Genomic DNA, 21,329 nt, shown 5'->3' with positions numbered 1-21,329 from the left:
AAGCTGTTGTCTGCAGGTGGAATTTCTTCTTCAGGGAAGCCTCATCTGTTTTCAAGGCCTGCCAACTGACTGAATCAGGCCCACCTTGATTAAAGTTATCCAAATATCAACTTCGATCACATCTATAAAATATCTTCCCAGATACTAATCTTCAATTAGTATCTGAATAACAGGACTATAGCCTAGCCAAGTGAACACATCATAGGAAAGAAAAAAACATTTACACAATTATAGGCTAAGGGAGTTCAGGCTTCTGTATTTTCTCTCAGATCTCTCCAAGAATGGCATAGGAAAAAACCTGGAAGAAAGTGTGCCAGAATATTTGCATTGATTGCCTTTGGTTGATGGGAACTAAATTGATGTGCAGCTTGCCATCTGCCTCAATCTTTATACTGTTCTCTTTCTAGTGGTTGCTAGGATATTCTGATTATCTCTTTACTTGGTGGAATCCAAATTCACAGACTGTATTGCCATTTCCAGAGACTCTTTAATAACATATTCTTGAATACTACTCAAGTTTATTTATGGCTAGCTTGAGCTAAAACAAACATAAAGAAATTTCAGGAAAGAAATTCATTTGAGCCAGCAAATCTCCTCAAATGATGAATGTAATTTCTTTTTTATAACCTCTCTGTGGTGTGTGTAATTGGGTTTGGTTGTCTCTTAATGTATTTATATACAACATTCGTTGGTGTATTTTGCTTATTTTTTTTAAGGCAGAGAAAATTTAAAGTCTTTATTATTAAGCATGCCAAGGAAATAGGGATACAAGTTAGGGGGAAAAATTAGTTTATTTTTTGTCCTTGCTTGGGCTTCCCTGGTCAATTGCTAGTCGATTCTACACATATCCTGAGCACCTGCTGTGTGCCAGGCACTGCTAAGTCCTAAATAAAACAGGAGAGATTTACATATATAAATCACTATTGCTCATGCAAGTTTTTGGAGATACTCAATTTTTCACCACCACCCCTCACTCCCCCATGTAAGAAGAAACTGAATCCTCAAGATAATCCCAAATTTTGCTGCCCCATACTAGTTATTTTGGGTAACTATTTCTTTAATTAGTTAAAGGGAAAAAATGCTTTCCAACGACTTTCTAGACAATCAAGTTTTGGCTTAAACTGTAATAAAAGAAATGTTATACAGCCACTTTTGGAAAACAGATCTTCCTCAAAAGATTAAACATAGAGTTTAATTCCCTCCTTGGTATATAGCCAAGCAAAATGAAAACAAATGACCACCCAAAAACTTGTACACAAATGTTCATAGTAGCATCCCTAAACTGGAAACATCCTAGATGTTCATCAACTGATGAATGATAAACAAAATGCTATATTCATACAATGGAATATTTGTTATTCCACAGTAAAAAGGAATGAAGTACCAGTATATGCTACAACATGGACGAACTTTGAAAGGAGCATGCAGGTTGAAAAAAGCCAGACACAGCAGACCACATGTTTCCATTTATATGAAATGTCCCGAATAGGCATATGATACAGGACGGGGCAAATTCCCCCAAGTTGGGAGAACTCAAGCCCTGTACTTAGAGAGAAAAGGGTTCTTGGCTGAGCATAAGAATTCAAGCACACACCAAAGTTAGAGTCAAAAGGAAAGTTTATTAGAGAAGGGGTAATGCTCTGTAGACAGCATATTTGAGGAAGTCAGTATATATATATATATTCTGACAGTCTTTAAACTGTAATTCACAGAACTAAAGAATGAGAGATATATATATCTATCTATCTCATTCTTTAGTTCTGTGAATTACAGTTTAAAGACTGTTTACTCATTTTCCTTTGAGCATATAGTGAGGAAGGATAAGAGTATGTAGCAAGAAAAGAATATGTAGCGTGAAAGGCCTGCTGGCATTTCCCAGCCCTTGATCCATAGGTTCCCCATGGTTTTGGCCGAAGGGAATAAATGATTTTATTTTGTGTAGGGTACCACTTAGACTGTTTTCCTGTTTTTTCTTTATGGTGTAGAGAACGGGTTGTTAGCAATCCCAGCAGAAATCCTCCTTTGTCCTGCAGGTCTCCTCGTGGTCTGGCAATAGAGCTGATCAGCATATCGCAGTCTCTGAATATAGCTTCATTTAACATTTTAGTTCCCTTGCCTCCTTCCTACTTTACACAGAGGCAGAGGGGGCTGAGAGTGGGGAATAACGTCACAGGTACAAGGTTTCTTTTTTGGGTGATGGAAATATTCTGAAGGCAGATAGTTGTGACGGTGTATAACTATGAACATACTAAAAGCTTAACTGAATTGTACACATTACAAGGATAAATTACATGGTATGCAACTTATATCTCAATCACTCTTTTAAGGTCTTTGGAAGCAAAAATTAAATTATTTTACTGCAGTACTGTAGATTTAACAGCATCTTTAGAAAATCCAAAATTGCCTCCATGATATAAGATGTAAATTATCTTCAATTCATAAAAATTATCTAACATTGAATGGTGTGATAATTTTTTATGGTCTCACTATCATATTCTCCACAGTGATAAAACTTTCTCCACCTCTCAAAGACTGCAGTTCCCTCACCACCGCACACATTCTTGGCATAGCAAAGACGTACCAACCTGGCTTCTGATACCTGCTCTAGCACCTATTAACTTTGTGGCTTTAGGCTTTATTAACGTTAAGTCTTGCTGAATCTCAATTTCCTTATCTACTAAATGGGATTAATAATGACAACTTCTTATGGTGATTTCTGAGGATTAATTGAAATTTCGTGATATAAATTCCTGGCACACAGAAGGCACATACAGGTATCAGGTTTTACTCCCCCAACCTTTGCTACTTCAACAAAATTACCTTACTTTATAGGTTATAGAAAATATTAATGTTAATGAGAGCACAATGAACAGGTTTGTGATCTCATCATTTTCACCTTAACACATTATTTTGTTCTTTCCCTTAATCTTCAGACAAAAAAGAAATTCTCTCTTATCAAAATCAGACTTCATTTTTTTTCTGTCCTCAGGATCTTGCTCTGTTCTACCCTTTAGTATTTTAAACCTCACCACAGATTATTTTTCTTCTGCCCTCAACTTTCTTGCAGCTTTCTTATGTTAAGTGACTTTTGTAACTTTAGTATAAGCGATTATCTAATGGTGGTCTGTCACTTCTGTGTTTTGCACTTGGGTTTATCTCCTTAGAGACTTGGCTAAGGGATCATACTCCAAGGAGTATCCTCCCTCATCAGTCCACCCAGAAGATGCACCACCTCTGTGCCTGTCTGGCATCCTCCACATACTTCCATTGCATGTCCTTTTCACTTTATTGCCACTGCTGAGATATTTCTGTGCCTGCCATTACCATCTTTTTGGCCCAGACAGTGCTTTTTTTTAATCTCTATTCCCAGCATCTAGCATATCCCCTAGCAAAGTTGGGGTTCAGAAATTTTCACAGAATGTATGGTCCATTGGATGATTTATAAAAAACAGGATTATCCCATGTATTTATAACTTGCCTTTTTCCCCATTTTACATATTAAAAGATTAATTTCGATGAATATTTTTAGTGGCTACATAGTATTCATTTATGAAGATGGAGCACACTTGAACCAATTTTAAATAATTGAAAATCACATTTCTAGAGACTGGATATTAAATGTCTTAACTTGACCATATTTGTGAATTCTGGTTAAATGGGATTCTAGCCTAGAGCTTTTTGTTTTTTAAATGCTTTCCCAATAGTCTCCAGGGAAATTGGGCCAGAATTCCATTTGCCAGGTCATCTACTTTCACATCAGGCACTGTGGGAAAAAATAATGTGTATATGGTATCCTGCGGTAATCAGATGAGGCTGCCAAAGGCCATAAGACACTGGTCTGAGGGCTCTGCCCAAAGTAGGCTACACCATCCTATCTGACACCCTGTAGCCCATGGCCACTAGTTGACAACACAGTGTCAATGTAAGAAGTTGCAGCTCAGGCTCCAACATCAGTCTGCGGGAGTTCAAATCCCAGAATCACCATTTCCTGGCTGTGACCATCGGTTATTTAAACCCTCAGCTTCAATATCATCGTCTATAAAAATATTCTATGTACTCACATAGGACTGCTGGTAACATGAAATAATATGACGACCTTCTGAAGGAATTCAGGACTCTAAGTCTGAAAAAAGATATCAAGCATATCCACGTGTTTCTTGACACAAAATTTGTATGCTACCACATACCCACTCTCCATTGTCAGGAAATCCATTCCCTATTGGTTTGGAATAATTATAGGAAGGAAATTTAGCAACAAAATAAGTCACAATATTGAGCGCATGCTCTGTGCTATTTACTGTGTTTTTAGGGTTTGTGCAGTAAAGGGGCTGATGAATTCAAACATTAGCCCAAACCTTTTGTTTTTTTCTTTCTACCTTCAGGGGTCCAGTTTTTCCTGTGAAATTTATTTCTAAACTGCTAAATAGCAACATTTTGCAGAAACATTTTATCCATGCCTTTGTTGAAACTAAAATCTGAAACAATCCTTTCTTTTCCTTTTCCAGACTCACTACAAAAGAGCAAAGTAGTCGTCACCTTAATACCATTAACCATTTTCATGCCACTGATTCTGTTTCAATCATTCTAGACTTTGTTTATTAACTTGACTATCTTCTCCCCCAATTCCAGGTCTTCTAGATTGAATTCTCCCCCTGAACAGCCTAGTCCAAGCTAGTCACTACAACTGCCCTAGTACCTTAGAGAATCCCTACCTCATTTAACCTCACGTTGGCTTCCATGTCTTTTTCCAGCCTTTAGTCAAAATACTTTCTTAACTGCTTTGAAGATGATAGAGTGAAATACGTAAAATATCTATCAAGGAGGCAAGGAGGGAGGCAGCCGAAAGAATGAATGGCCCCCATTGACTCTCGATTAATCAGTGTTATAACTACTAGTTTAAAGGCAATTTTATAATTTTTGTAAAGCATCACTCTAAAATATTGACTTTGAATTGTAATTTTTCTTTCTTGTCACTATCAAAGCCTAATTCTGAATGTCTCTCATTTATAAAGGGAATTGCAACCTTCCTTCTAGGCCCACCCTTCCACCAAAAAAAACCACACTTGTGGAGGTTTAGAGAGATTGAGCTAGTCAATGTAAACCCTCAAGTTAATTAACTTCCCTTTTTGAATTTTTAATTACATAAGTAATGACATGCTCATTTTTAATATTTGATCCATTTCAATAAATTTTGAAACATGAAATCCTCCACTCATCACATTGTTTGAATATCGTTTCATATCATAGTTATCCAAACATATTACCCTTTTTCCAACATTTTATCGTGAAACTTTCAAACATACAAAACTTTACGGTAAACACCTGTATACCCACCACATCGATTCTGCCTTTTACATTTTACTATATTTGTTTTATCATCCATCCATCAATTGGTCTTGTTCTTTTTATGCATTTCCAAGTAAATTGCAGAAATTAGTATGTTTTTCCCTAAATACTTCAACATACACATCATTAACTAGAGTTCAGTATTTAATTTTTTTCTTTTGAGATAAATATTACATATAATGAAATATACAGGCCTTAAGTGTACATTTGCTAAGCTGTGACAAATGTATGCACCTATAGAACCCCATATCAAAGATATAGAACATTACTATAACCCCTAGAAAGTTTCCTTATGCCCCTTCCCAGTGACTCTTTACCCCATCCCTCTAGAGACAACTACTGTTCTGATTTTTCCACCATAAACATTATGAGATACAGAACTGTTTTTGTTTTTTGATTCATTGTAGACGGTACATACATAAATATGGGTTAAAATTATTGGCCATAAGCCATTCTGATGTTAACTGGTTTTTGTTGAAAGGATTCACATTTATGATGATTTTTAGTTTTATAATTATTGCTTCCTAAACAGATTATTTGACTAGTATGAATTGGTTTTATAGAAATTATATGTAATTCTTTCTCTTAAATTCAGGGAACCTCCAAAAGGAGCTCATTTTCTTGCCAAAAGTCTGGATGATGCCTTAAAACTTATTGAGCAACCAGAGTTAAGAAGTAAAGTGGACATGGTTTGGATAGTGGGAGGCAGTTCTGTTTATAAGGTAAGTAAAGTCATCTGTAAATACAAAGGAATGTTCTTACTCTTTCTTTCCAATTACTTGCCATCAGAACTTTTAAAAAATTAAGCCATGAGTAAAGGAAGCACATTATCCCTACTACTGTAAGTTAGACACAATGAAGCATTTGTTTTTTGATACTATCATGCAAACAAAAATGTAAATGTTTTAAAGTCTTTACCATTTTATTTCCAATTCAAAATAGTTGATATTTCCACTTTAAAAAACATTCCAAATCCTTCCCTTAAAATCATACTGGGACTGTACTGTTCTCTGCTCCCTGGATGTGCCTCAATTTATTGAGTTACATATACCCATTTCTTCAAGTATAAATGTGCCTCTTACTGAGAAAGGGATGGGGCTGTCAGTTTATGTACACTGACCAGATATATATGAATTTGTTAAAAGCGGAAACTTCACCTTAACAATATAATGTTAGGGCATACAAAAAGTATTATGTGATTTAAAGGAAAACCATAAGTAACAGAAAATATTCCTTTTTCTTGATACCAAATTTTAGCCTTCAAAAATTTTGTGGATAATAAATGGAATTTTTTACTCTTTTAAAACACTAATGAAAGATTAACATTTATGGAGAACAAAAAATCATCCCCTATCCTTGGTAGCTTGTAATAACACAGGTATACTGAAATTATTTGAGAAAAAAGGAATATACTAGGATCCCAGACGGCATTATAAAAATTCTGTTTATTAGGTTCCTGTTTGTACAGTCTTTTATTTTCTCCATTTGTAATAGGGAGGAAATGGATATTTTCCTTTTATCTTTCAGCCAAGTGTGACTTTCTAAGAAAAAAATCATTTATTTTGTTCAGTATTCATTTTGAATGATTCAGTACTATATTCACTTGAAAGTGTATTTTTTAAACAGTGTAAGTACTTAAATTCATTTATATAATTTGATATATCTATATGTATATAAATAATAAGGAAGTAAAACCTCCAGGTTATAGTTTTGCACTATCCACCTACCTCACATCACAGTATTTAGGTTTATATTCCCAAGGGCCAAATCAGGCCTACTAGCTAGGTTTTGTAAATAAAGTTTCATTGGAACATAGCCATGCCCATTGGTTTAATATTATCTATGGCTGCTTGTACCTACAAAGATAAGAAACCATATCACCCACAAAGCCTAAAATACTTAACCATCTGACTCTTTACAGAAAAAGTTTGCCAGATATCATAAAGTTTGACACAGACTTTGAAATGCTGCTGCGATTATTTATTTGGTTGAGGCAAGAAAATAAATGATGTAATACTATAAGCTGATATATTGAAAAGAAAAAGCAAAATTTGTTCTATGAACTTATTTGGAATTTTAAGGATAAACACTGAAGTTATATATAATATGTATATATTTTTCTCCCCACGTCCCCTCGGCCCCCAACATGCACCATAAGCAATTTGAAAATTAAGAGTTACTGCTTTCTTGGAGCTACAGTTATGACTCATGATTTTTGTTAGAATTTTAAGATATTTGTTCCGGGACATTTTTTTCTGTAGAAACCGTCAACAGTACTATAGGCAGTAGTTACAAAAGTCATTAACAATATGAGGCCAAATACAATCATTAGCAACGAGAAGCAGAACAAATTACCTACTAGCATCATAACTATCTCCTGGGTAATGAAAGTATTATTAAATTTTATGTCAATGTACTAAGTACACCCTTGTACTAAGTAGTCAGGGTCTCATGAAACTATACTATTTTATCCATATGTGCATATGTAAATTTTCACATGAAGAGTAACTACATAATTAGGAGTTCTTAATTCCTAAACAACCACCAAAGAAAAAAGACAAAACTGAATGCTTAAATGGAAAAAGAGTTCATGTAAGCAAACTAGAGGCCAGAATATATTTTAACTCACTCTCATAATTATCGATAATGACTAACTCCACTCTCAAAATAACTAAGGCATACTTTGCAGGGCCCTAAAGTGAAATAGGATATTTTAATATCATTCTTTGGAGGTAACAATTTATGTAGCATGTATTTAATACCTATTACAAACTTGACCATATAATTTTAAAATGTCTCAGAGTTTCTATTTCTTTTGACACAGATAAATAAGGAAATTGATGCCTTTTGTTTTATTTCAAAGGAAGCCATGAGCAAGCCAGGCCATATTAAACTATTTGTCACAAAGATCATGCAGGAATTTGAAAGTGACACATTTTTTCCAGAAATTGATTTGGGGAAATATAAACTTCTCCCAGAGTAAGTAAAATGTTATGTCTGAAGCTCTTTTGGATTTCTAGCTTAAGAATTATATGAAAGAGTATATGTCTTTTCAGATCAAATGTGGGGTAGTAATGTATTTTATAGACAAATAGTATAGAAATTTTTGGAAATCTGCTTTAACAGACTTGGAAATGTTCAAGTTATAATGATTTTACTGAAATCTAGAGACTAGTCACTAGTTCATTCTATGAGATCTGTGTTTAGCATCAGATGCTGTCCTAGGCATTGGGGAAGAGTGTTTACCAAGACATCCTGTCACTACTACTCCAGGAGATTACATTCTTTTTTTTTTTTTTTTAATTAGTTTCAAGTATATAGTACATTGGTTAGACACATATATAGTTTATAAAGCAATCAGGAGATTACATTCTTTGTAGTAGAGAGGGAGGTTGCAAACAAGATAAACATCAAAAGAGTTGCTGTGTGGAGAATTGAAGTATTATGATGATAAATACGGTATAGTCTAAGAAGTCCTCTCTGAAAAGTGATGTCTACACTGAGATCTAAGTCTACACTGAGATCTAAATGGCAAGAAGCCAGAGAACTGGAACGAGCATTCCAGGAACCAGAAGCAGCCAGTGAAGAGACCTGAGGGCAAGAACAAGCCTGGTATGTTCCCTGAGTCTTGAAAGCCACTGTGGGCATTGTGAGCAAGGGGGAGACCCAAAGGGATCCGACCAAATGCAGATGTAGAAGGTTCTGAATCGAGTGATATTGTTCTAGCTGTTTCTGGAGAATGGAGTGGAGAGGACAAGAGTAAACCTGGAAGACCATTTAGTTAAAGTAGCTCAGGTGAAAAATGAAGGGACTTAGATAGCAGTGGCGGAGATGGACAGAAGAGGTTACACTAGCTTTACTATTAGTTGTGATTTTAGTGTAAAACTGTCTGATTTTGAAAACTCATAGCATTTTAGTTTAAAAGCACTTTTCAACTTTATGATTAATTATATCAACACTTTTCAACTAGCTTTTAACACATTCTTCTCAGTTGAATCCAGTCATTATTCTTTGAGTGTAAGTTTGTTTTTTAAATGCCTTCTAAAAGAACAGTCAGAGCCAAGTCTGAATAAATGCATGGCCAAGCTTTCAAATAATAGTCTATTATTCTATAGAACAGTAGATAGTAGTCTTGAATCAAATGAAATGTTTGACTCCTTTTCTTGGGCTCTTAACTAACTCTGAAGAGATCTGAAAATTATAAGAACTCCAAAAATTTTCTAAAAAGCTAAAGTTCAGGCTTTTGCTTATAATCTCCAAAGCCGACTACTTAGAAAAGTCACACTTAGTGATTTCATATATATTTATACAAAAATCAGTTGTGTGTGTTTGTTACACTTTATATATTTTCTCTTGTACTGCTTAGGTTGCTGATTGTCACATGTGAATATTGATCTGTTGTCCCTCACTTCTTATCTTTCTTTTTGCTACTAACAAAAAGAATAGGTTACTGTGTGAATCAGCTCCATGTTAGATTCCTTCCCAAATTCTGTTGCTCTCAATCAGACCTCCTTCCAAAGCTATGACCCTTCAGGGTGGTTGATAACTTAAAACAAGTACCACTCTGGCTCTCTGACTCTTAGAAATGAAAATTTTTAACATCTTTTCCTGAAAGATTATTTTCACACATCACAACATTCACCCACTTAAAGTATATAATTCAGTGGTTTTAATATATTCACACAGTTGTGCAAACATCACCACAATGTAAGTTTAGAACATCTTCATCACTCCCCAAAAAACTCTATACCCATTAGTAATCGTTCACCATTCTCCTCCCGTTCTAGCCCTAAAATCATTAATCTATTTTCTGTCTCTATAGATATGCCTTTTATGGACATTTCACATAAACAGAATCATATATGAGGTCTTTCTTAGAATTGGCTTGTTTCATTTAGCATGCTGTTTTCAGGTTCATCCATGTTGTAATATATATCAGTACTTCACAAATTTTCTCGCATTATCTGAACTGTCTTTTTACTTTCTTAATGAAACCATTTACAGCACTAGGCTTTTAATTTTGATGTCCAATTTTTCTATTTTTTCTTTTGTCACTTGTCTTTTTGGTGTCATACCTAAGAAATCATTGCCTAATCCAAGCCCACAGAAATTTACTTCTGTTGTCTACTAAGAGTTTTATAGTTTTAACTCTTAGTTTAAGTCTAAGAGTTTTAACTCTTAAAGTCATCATAGTTAATTTATTTATGGTATAAGGAAGGAGTCCAAGCTTATTCTTCTGTAAGTAGCTATCTAGTTGTTCTAGCACTATTGGTGGAAAGGACTATTTTTTCCCCCACAATGAATTATCTTGACATGCTTGTCAAAAATCAGTAGACCATAAATGTGAGGGTTTATTTTTGAGCTCTCGGTTCATTGTTCTATATGTCTGTCTTTATGCCAGTACCACACTGTCTTGATTAATGCAGCTTTTTGTAATATCTTTTGAAATCAGGAAGTACAAGTCCTCCAACTTTGTTCTTTTTCAATACTGTTTTGTCTATTGTGGGTCCCATTTTCATATGAATTATATAATCAGTTTGTCAGTTTGCCAAAAAGCAAGCTAGGATTTTGATAGGGATTGTATTATATCCGTAGATCATTTTGGAGAATAGTATCTTAGCAATATTTGTCTTCCAAACCATAAACATGTGATATCTTTCTGCTTATTTAGGTCTTTAATTTCCTTCAGCAATGTTTTATAGCTTTCAGTATACAAGTCTTGCACTTAATTATTTAATTAATCTTATTATTTTTGATGCTATTATAAATGGAACTGTTTTCTTAATTTTATTTTCAAACTCTTCATTGGTAATACATGGAAATACAATTGATTTTTGTTTATCGATCTTATATCTTACAACCTTGCCAAACTCATTAGTTATGTTAGTGGATTCCTTAGGATTTTCTATATATAGAATATGTCACTTGCAAATAAAGATAGTTTTACTTTTTCCATTCTAATCTGGATGCTTTTTAATTCTTTTTCTTGCCAAATTGCTCTGGCTAGAACCTCCAATACAATGCTGATTAGAAGTGACAACAGCAAGACATCATTGTCCTTCCTATTCTCGATCTTAAGAGAAAGCATTCAGTCTTTTACCATTGTGATCTTAGCTGTGGGTTTTTTGTACATGCCCTTTATCACATTGAAGATTTCTTCTATTTCTATCTCACTGTGTATTTTTATCATGAAGGAGCCCTGGGTTTTTGTCAAATGCTTTTCTGAGTCTATTGAGATGATCACGTGGTTTTTGTCTTTAATAAAAAAAAATACACAAATACTTAATACACTACTAATACAGTATATTACATTGCTTGATTTTTATGTTGAACTAATCTTGCATTTCTGGGATAAATCCACTTGAAAATAATGTAGAGTCCTTTTTATATGTTCCTGGATTCAGTTTGCTAATATTTCGTTGATGATTTTTACAATTGTATTCATAAGGGATACTGGGCTATAGTTTTCTCTTTTGTTAACATCTTCACCTGGTTTTGGTGTCAGGATAATACTGGCCTCACAGAATGAGTTGGGAAATGCTCTTGCTCTCCAGTGCCAAAATCCAAGGAAATTGCTCTGAAATGGTCCTCCAAACAAAGCTGTGGACAAACATGAAAAGTCCTTTTTTCCATTGCAGCATTTGATGCTGGTGTTACTTTCAAGCCTGTACCAACATAATAGCCTGTTTAACATGGGGTGGAGAGACTCCCCTAAGGAGAGATCTGGAGTAGGTCATCGTTCATGAAGTAGAGAAAAAGGAAACCTTCGAAGACAAAGCAAATACACTTTGTCCCTGGAAGTCTGTAACTTGCTCAGTTCTTGAGCTGCTTTCTCTCCAAATCTCTGTACATTGGGGAACTTAGAAAACACCATGCCAGCCTATCCTCTAAGGCTCTGCCCTCATTCATCTTGCCTGGAAGAAATCTTTCTATCTCAGACTATTTCACACTAGGCTTCAACCAAACCAGCAGACCCAAATATTTTATACCAGCAGTTTTCTGTTTATGAGTCTGAGATAGGCTTCTCCTTCTAGTTATTCACCTTCTATGCAGTCAAAGAGGATGAAGACTGGAAAGAAGGCTTTGAGGCAGTACTTGGCTCCAGAGCTGAGACAAATGCCCCTTTTCAATGGACAACTTGAGTAGGTGTTAGATGGGCCAACGTTTCCTCTTCTATCCATTACTTCCTGACTGTCCAACAGGATCCTGGCATATTTACCCACGTTTGTACATCCCTCTCCTAAGCCTATGCTTACCATAGTCTTCATTTTTAGTTCTGATTTGTTTCTTATAGATAATTGTTTCAAAAACTCTGTTTAACTCTTAGACTTTCCATCAAATCATCTGTGTATTCTTGTGATTTTTTTTGTCAGTTCAAATCTTATGTTTCTTTTATTCATTGGCTTCTTAAATGCTTGACAATTCTAGGGGGGCGTCACTATCTGGGTGGTTCATAACAAACGAGTCTTTTCCAAATCCTGTTAGACTTAAACTCAGAGTTCGCATGTGGCTCTTATGCAGTTTTTTCTTCAGAAAACTTTTAAATTATGAGGTATTTATAATCATTTTGAAAACAGGCTTAATATGTGAATGCTGTGGAAAGTAAAAATAATCTTAATCAGAATTAAATTTTAGTTTCACAGAGAAGATGAACAAATGCCATGGCTAGGGACCATATCCAGCCAGTAGCATAGTTATTAATGATTTTAGAAATAACTTTGATACTTCACTTTTATCTTATTAACTGACAATCTAGATAGTCTTGAGACTTTTATACACACACATAAATGTACATGTTGCTTTTGGTGACTCATCTTAAATATATTAAAATTATGGTTAAAAGTTGGCCTAGTCTATGGCCATGCCACCCTGAACATGCCCGATCCCGTCTGATCTCGGAAGCTAAGCAGGGTCATGCCTGGTTAGTACTTGGATGGGAGACCACCTAGGAAGACCAGGTGCTATAGGCTTAAAAAAATTAAAAAAAAAAAAAGGTTGGCCTAGTAAAGTCATTTAAGAAAAAAGCTATAATGCTACTAAAACAAACAGCTCAAAATGGTTAGTAAATAGAAACATAGCTTCTTCTTCTGAAATATAAATTATTCAAGAAAAAACACCTTTTTCTTTCCTTACATATTATGCTATTGTTACTTCATATATTTTGTTTCAAAATGTCATCTAATTAGTCAACAAAAGTTTAACACCTATTGTTACTCAGTATTGTGTTGGATATTATACAAGATTTAAATCTATTCCTATATTATCCCTGCCTACAATGAGTTTAGAAAATAGGGAAACCAAACCAACTAATAAACATAATGGGTAACATTTGGAAAGCACTTAATGTACTCACAATGCTAAGTTCTTTATAAGGATGAAGACTTACTGATAGCCACATGTCACACAGCAGAACCACAGCCAAACACAAGTCTGTTTAAAGCAGGTGTTCCTGAACCCACCTGGGGCATAATGGCATGCAGCCCACACAGTACTGGGGAGGTGCACTAGGATTTGGGTTGGAGACTGGAGTGGGCAGAACAGCTTTCAGTGGAGGACCTGCGTTTTGTTTTTTTGTGGGTGGATTTTTTTTCCATTGTGGTAAGAACACATCAGATGTACTCTCACCAAAATTTTAAGTATACAATACAGTATTGTTAAATATAGGCCCATTATTGCAGAGCAGATCTCTAGAACTTAATCATTTTGCACAACTGAAACTTTATACTCATTCCACTGCAATTCCCTGTTTCCCCCTACCCCTGTCAACCATCCTTCTACCCTCTGTTTCTATGAGTTCGACTATTTTAAGTACCTCATACAAATAGAACCATGTAGCGTTTGTCCTTCTGTGACTGGCTTATTTCACTTCTGTGGCTTATTTCACTTAGCATAAAGTCTTTAAGTTCATCCATGTTGTTGCATGTTACAAGATTTCCTTCTTTTTTAAGGCTGAATAATATTACACTATATGTATATAGCACATTTTCTTCATTCATCTATCAGTGAACATTTAGGTTGTTTCCACATCTTGGCTATTGTGACTAACTGATTCTAGTTATCAAAAAACGAGAGAGAACATGGTAGTGAGTATGTAGAGAAATTGGAACACTGTTGGTAGGAATGTAAAATAGTGCAGCCACTATGGAAAAGAGTATAGCGGCTCTTCAAAAAATTTAAAAAGAACTGCTGTGTGACCCAGCAACCCCACTTCTGGGTGTCTGCCCAATGGAGGGCCCGGTAACTGGAATTGGAAATTGGAGAGAACACAGATCTAAGTGAGAGGGAATAGAAAAGATCAGATAAACAATGATGTTAGTACAGGAATTGCAATAAGCCACACACTGGGGAATTAGAACACTATGTTACCTACTGATTAAACAGAAATTAAGAATCTGCCACCATGCAGGGCATGTAATTTTAATTCTGCTCTAAACAGCTAAAGGTTGTATTTTGTTTTTCTTTTGCTCACACAAGAAATTTGATACCAAGTGTAAGACTTGCAAAATATTCTCAAGAAATTTCATATTAGCTGAATGAATAATAGAGTAGAAAGGTAAAAGAGAAACTGCTAATAGCAGTTTTTGGGAGAAGAATTAGGAATCAGAAAGAAAGCAGGAGGAGAAATTACACTTCTTGTTTTCTAACTTTCTGTACAGTTTGAAATTTTCTCTTTTCAATTCCATGAAGCGTATTTGCATAAACTCATCCAACTTAACAGTAGCTTACCATTGTGAAGAAAAAAAAAAGGAAGGGAAACCAACCCTTCATTTACCTTGTGCATTGTCAATGCCTTTTAGCTGAGAGTCAGGGAAGCTACCTTTTTTATTGGTAAATTATTCAATTATATACGTATATATTTCTTTTACAGATACCCAGGTGTTCTTTCCGATGTCCAGGAGGAGAAAGGCATTAAGTACAAATTTGAAGTATATGAAAAGAATGATTAATGTGAAGGTGTTTTCTGACTTATTTCAGGTTGTTCCCCATTCCTTCCAAACAATTATATATTTTAACATTAGAGAAAGAGACCTCTGTTTACTTTAGATGTATGGATAACTATTTCTGAGCAATGTGTTTCTATTAATTAATCAATCTCAACTGGATTTGGTTAAGATCAATCTTACTTGTGCTATATCGGATACCAATCGTGAAACATTTCATACTGTAACTGTCTGAATTTTCACCAAAGGCCAGGATTAGGTCCCTAGTACCTGCTAGGGTAGCATATCTACCAAGACACCACAGTGGGAGAGTCCCCTGAGAGCATGAGTTGAAACCAGGGTTTCTAGAGAGAGGAGCTAGACAGATTTGTCCACATGTCAGAAATGGGTAATAAGCTCAATACCGCTGAGATAACCTAGGAGATGGAGGGGAAGTAAACAAGTATTTATCCCCTACTCATCATTGGTTGGGGGCTATTCCCAAGGTTATCAATTTCCTGCCCTGTGTATGAGCTGAACGTACTTCAGCTGCTAGATACGGCCTCAGGTGTTTGCATTAAGAAGATGCTGGCAGGTACAGAAAGAGTGAATACTAAATACCTAAAGTAATTCCATATGTTTGATTGTTTGCATAAGATCTTCATGCTTCCTATGTAATAAAAAGGATAAAGCCACACATGGTTTGTTTGAAATATTTTACAATTTAAAAAACACAGAAGCAGCAAGACTAATTAGAAGTTCAAGTGAGGAATGATGGTAGCTTGGACCAGAGGATTGGGTATAGTGAAAAAATTATGATTCAGGTTAAATTTTAAAGTTGAAAGTAGTGGGATTTTCTTATGGATTTTGATTTTGGTTTTTGGACCTACCCAATTTGAAATGCTAGAAAGGAGAAAAGGAATAAAAAACTAAACAATAGAATAGTGCCTTAAAATTCTGGGGTTATTTTCAACTGATAAATTTACTCAGCCAAATAACCAATCAAGGACAACTAAGGTTAGGGAGAGACAGCAGAGAACTGTTATTTTCACTAAGACTTGGAACCATTTAATTTTATGTAACCATTTTCGTGTATTTTTTTTAATAACAATTACTTCTTAAGTTGCACTATTTTTTAAGTGCTGGCCTCCTGTTATTCTCTGAACACCTTGCATAAAATTTCAAAGACTCTCATGGCAATTTATCTCCATAGTCAGCTTAAAAATGTAGGAGGAAAACAAAATTAGCCAACAGTCACACAAAATGCCAAAGACCAATTATTGGGAAACCATCAGCCTTTCTTTTATGGTTCCTGATTTGTTCACCTTTCAAGACTGAGAATCAACCTCACCTTTTTCAGATTGATTTATAAGACATCACGATAAGATGATGATAATTTGAGGCGAAAATGTAAACAAAAATACAAACAAAAATACAAACACATGTTCCAAATACTCAGGTTGGCACATTTACTGTTTCTGTGAGATTGAAATTCTATAACATCCACGGCCTAATGGACATATTTCTTAAAAGTTCACCTGTATAAGGGATGGGTCATAGAGTCTCCATTTTAAACGAGCACCCTAGATGATTCTGAAGCCTACTCAATGTTGTAAGTCATTGTTTGGATGATTTAGAATGCTTATTTTCTATGTCTAGGATATCTAAATGAAGCAAAACAAAAAAGCAAATTATAGGAAGTCAACATGTATAAGATTATAGAAAGAAATTATAAAGATTAGATTTACCTGTTGCTAGCATATCTAAATGGAGCAAAACAAAAAAGCAAATTATAAAGTTAATATGTATGAGATTAGAGAAAGTAAAATTATAAAGATTAGATTTATGTGTTGCTGATCTATTTTAAGAATTTAAAGATTCATTTAAATATGTAATGCACATGGAAGTAATAGCTCAAAGAACTACACTGTAAGCAAAGTTGATTATAGGTGCCCCTTAAGATTTTTTTTTTAATAGTTAAAACTAAAAACTACAGCAAATGGCCTACCTAACTAGGCACCATGACCGAGGGAAAAGTGGGCTGGCCCAGCTGCTGAAAGCATTCAGAAAAATAATGATCTTTGGAGGATTGAACCTTGTGATCAAGGATGTTCCAGCTGGGAGAGAAAAAAAAAAAAAAATACATAAATGAGTACCATGAATAGAATTAGAGACTCTAAATGAAAAGATAATGCTGATGAAGGGGATAGAACCTCTGGCCCTAAAAATCAACATGAAGTTATGCTTTTCCTGTGACAAAGGTGAAACTGCATTTGTGACCATTTCTAATTATCTAATTATCTGCTTCTCCCTTTTCTGTTACCCAGGAGACCTCATGAGGACCAGAAAGTGTTTCTGTCATTGTGTTGACATTTGTTAAACCTTTTGTTCTTGGAATAAAAAGAAAAAATCATGTTGTATGGTATTGCAAGTAACTTTGCAGTCAGTTATCAAAGTAAATGTGAAACTTGTATATAGAAAGACAAATTTTAGATGGTCACTACTTCTCTACCCCAGGGCTATAGGACGCACTTAAGCCACACCCTGAAGGAATAAAGGGTTCATCATCAGGGAGATGTGATGATGTTGGAACTCAAAATTAAGAATAACTATGATGAACACCTGAAACTAGTAAGTTGACTATATTTTAAGAAAAATCATTTAAAAATGAGACAGATTTTCCTAGTGCATCTACTAGCCAAAGTCATTTAGGAAAGAGACCCTGAACAAAACTACATTTTCAGCCCCTGATCATAGCCCCCTTCAAAGGGTGAAAGTTTGCCTGCAGGTTTTTTTTTCACTGCCAGTCCTCTTTGATAGGTTAATTAGCAAAACTTAAATTCAGATTTCCTTCAAGCATTTTATGATGAACTATTTCAAACAAAAGTTGAAAGAATTATACATTAAACACCCATTTGCAATCACCTGGATTCTATCATTCACACTTTGTTATCTCTGCTTTATGACACTTTTATCCATCCATCCATCTATCTATCTTCTATTTGGATGCATTTCCAAGTAAGTTATAAATATCAATCTGCTTCATCCCTAGATACTTCGGCTTGCCTATTATTAACTATAATTCAACATTTGTTTATTTTGGTAAAATTTACATAGTGAAATGCAGATTTTAAGTATAGCATTCTACAGGTTTTGACAAAAGCATATGCTTGTGTGACCCAAACCTGTCCATCACTCCAGAAAGCTCCCTCATGCCCCTTCCCAGTCAGTTCCCCACCCCCAAAGGCAACTGCTATTCTGGCATTTTTCCTCATTATAGATTATTTTTTATTGTTCCTGAACTTCATATGAATAGAATCATACAGGATGTATTCTTTGGTCTGGCTTATTTTCACTCAGCAATATTTATTTGAGATCCACCCATTCTCTTGATGGATGTGTGGGTTCTTTTTAGAGCAGGATTTGAGCCCGGTGTTAAAGGATCTAGAGAGCTGGTGACAGAGTAAAGAGGAAGGCAGATAGATGCTCCAGGCAGAGGAAAAGCCATAAAGAAACATCTCCCGATTCCAAAATCAAAATCCGGGACAAGGATTTAGCCTTTGAGGGGCCTGTCAATTTGTTCTCTTTCATAACCACATCTAGTTCAGGTCCTTATTTTCTCTCTACTAGAGTAACCTAAATTGGTAGTTTTTAAATCTCTGAGCTCCCTCCCCAACAATCTCATAAACATGGCCACCAAGACAATCTTTCTGAACTACACATCTGATTATGTCATCGTCTCACCTCCTTAATGCTCACTCAGTAAAGGCCAAATTCCACCTTGGTCTTTAGGTACCTCTACAGATGGCAGTGATTAGCCTCTCCAGAATTATTATCTCGAGTTTCCATTCCCTACATATTATACATAAGCCACCTGTCAGCTCTTCACAAATCCCCCAATGGACCTAAGCTTTGCTAAACATAAGCCCTTTTTAATGCAGTTCTCTCTGCCTATAAGTCCTCCCTCCCTGTATCCTCCATTCTAAACCATACCTTGCCTCAGAGCCCTGCCCAAATCTGAAAAGTTACCTGTTTAATGAAAGCCTCTGAATCACCCAGCACTGCCTATCCCTGTTACAGCCCCTAAATGCAGTTTGCATTACAGCTGTTTGTTATTCTCATCACCTCTCCTTTAACAGTTAGGAATGTTTTCAGTTGCAAGTACCGGAAAATCCAATTGACAGTGTCTTAAGTTAGGATTTGCTGACTCTCCGATTCTCTTGGTTTTTCTCTCAAGGTTGGAAGATGGCTACTACTGCTTCAGAAATTACGTCCATGTTCATAGCAGGAAGAAGAGAGAAAGGGAGAAATGTCAGACACACATTTTCCTTTCATCGGGAAAGTAAAACTTGTCCCAAATTCTCCTAGCATTTGAGTCTAATTCTAATTAATGTACATGAGAATTTAGGATCACTGGCTTAAAATTAATCTTGATCTATCAGTTGGGGCTGGTAGACTACCCCCATCCTACCAAAATCAGAAAGGCAAGGAAGAAAGGAGGATGGATATGAGAATAAAATTAACCATGTTTGCTACATCATTGCTGCTGGAGTGCCAGCTATTTCAAAGCAGAAACTATATCTTATTCACCTTTGTCTCCCCTCAAGATGTCTAGCATCTCAAAAATTGTGATTAGATAGGAAGAGAATAAATAAGTAGGACACTGTGGACCAGCTGTCAAAAGCTGGGGAGGACTCCAGCCATGTGGAGGATAGCAAACATCACGATAGCCACTAGGAACAGAAGTCCAAACACTCCTGCCCACTGCATCTTGGTATCTAAGTTGCCAAGGAAAACACAACACTGAAGCGCTGGATGGAACAACACTACTCACATAGAGAAGAAACAGCAAGATCAGTTCCAATGGTATGCATGGACACCCATGGCTAGAGGGTGCCTCTGCAACTGACAAAGAGCAATTAGCCTACAAGCACCCCTCTTGTATTATAGTAGAAGTACCCTAACATCTCCCCAGTGGAGTCTGAAATACTGAAAGATGGGGCATGCCCAAGGTCACTGATGCACACGCTCAAGCAGGTCAAAGGAGTACACACTGAGCCTGAAACAGCCAAAAGTATTCCTCCACAGGGCAATAAGACTGGCACAGGCTGTGTGGGCTCGTTATCCCTTGGTAAAAAATTGTTTCAGGCCCAGGGTTCATTATGTGCCCAAGCCAGGGTTGAAATATGTGCCTTATGGCTGTTTGGGTTGAAAGGCATATATGAGACTGCCTTTTCCAATATTGAGAGAGAGAGAGACAGAGAAAGAGAAAACAAAATGAGTTAAATAGGATTTTGTGTATCATCTTTGGAATCTTATAACCTGTGTTACATGCTTTAGAAAAATGAGCTTCAATCAATTTATAAATGAACTATTTGCAAAAAATAAAAATTATAAAGAGATAATCAATACTCAGCTCTTTTAATGAAGTGTTCTTCAGCTGGTTTTATTCCATGAAAACTGAGTAGAAACCATGCTAACTTATCTCTTAGTCACCATGTGTCTGGTGGCTGTGTGTCCTAAATGAAAACCTAGCAGGCAGAAGCCCTAGGGGAAGTAATCAGCTTCCTGTGGTCCCCAGTCACCCTTCATCCACTTTCTTCCAAGGTTACTAGTGACGCTACTCTCTACAGGTGATAAAATATGTTCAGACCATGTGACCCATGAAGACTCATAACATACCAACACAGCGCTTGGGCTAGGAATGTGGCAGGGGGTTGCGGGGAGCACAGAAATCCTGCAATCTAGAATTGACATATTTAATTTCTACCATATATTCAGTCTCATAATAAATTCTATGTGGCACCACATTTGGAGGTGATTTGGCATTTTATTATATTCGCCACATTGCTGCTATAAATTACATTCCCAAACAATAGATTAAAACAAATGATGTGAACTTTACCTGTAATACATTAAAAATTAAAAGCAATGGTGTTCACCCACTGTATTGGTTAAAGATTCACTGCCTTAGCAGATAAACTCCAATTCCAATGACTTAACACAGTGGAAGTTTATTTTTTGCTGGAATGAAGTCTGACACAGGTCTTTCTGATCCGTGGG

The 21,329-nt window shown here is 35.7% G+C and overlaps 1 protein-coding gene and 1 non-coding gene across 5 annotated transcripts in view; both read left to right on the top strand.

The window, feature by feature from the left end:
* DHFR (dihydrofolate reductase) overlaps positions 1 to 17,691 on the top strand; it is a 21,077-nt gene extending 3,386 nt beyond the window's left edge. For 3 of the 4 annotated variants that reach the window (XM_025047668.1, XM_006913186.3, XM_025047669.1), the window contains 4 exons: positions 5,942 to 6,068; positions 8,210 to 8,325; positions 15,215 to 15,321; positions 17,594 to 17,691. In XM_025047668.1, coding sequence (XP_024903436.1) covers positions 5,942 to 6,068; positions 8,210 to 8,325; positions 15,215 to 15,293 — 322 coding nt within the window. In that variant the 3' untranslated portion in view covers positions 15,294 to 15,321; positions 17,594 to 17,691. Of the gene's footprint in view, positions 1 to 5,941; positions 6,069 to 8,209; positions 8,326 to 15,214; positions 15,964 to 17,593 lie in introns of those variants that run through there. The other variant, XM_015590438.2, reaches the window with a different exon arrangement.
* On the top strand, positions 13,198 to 13,316 carry LOC112480830. Its single transcript, XR_003046771.1, has one exon. It is a non-coding gene; the product is annotated as a 5S ribosomal RNA (ribosomal RNA).
* Positions 17,692 to 21,329: the final 3,638 nt, after the last annotated feature.

Source organism: Pteropus alecto, unplaced genomic scaffold, assembly GCF_000325575.1.
Source record: "Pteropus alecto unplaced genomic scaffold, ASM32557v1 scaffold20, whole genome shotgun sequence".
Taxonomy (NCBI): Eukaryota; Metazoa; Chordata; class Mammalia; order Chiroptera; family Pteropodidae; genus Pteropus; species Pteropus alecto.
This window is presented reverse-complemented; position numbering and strand designations above follow the sequence as displayed.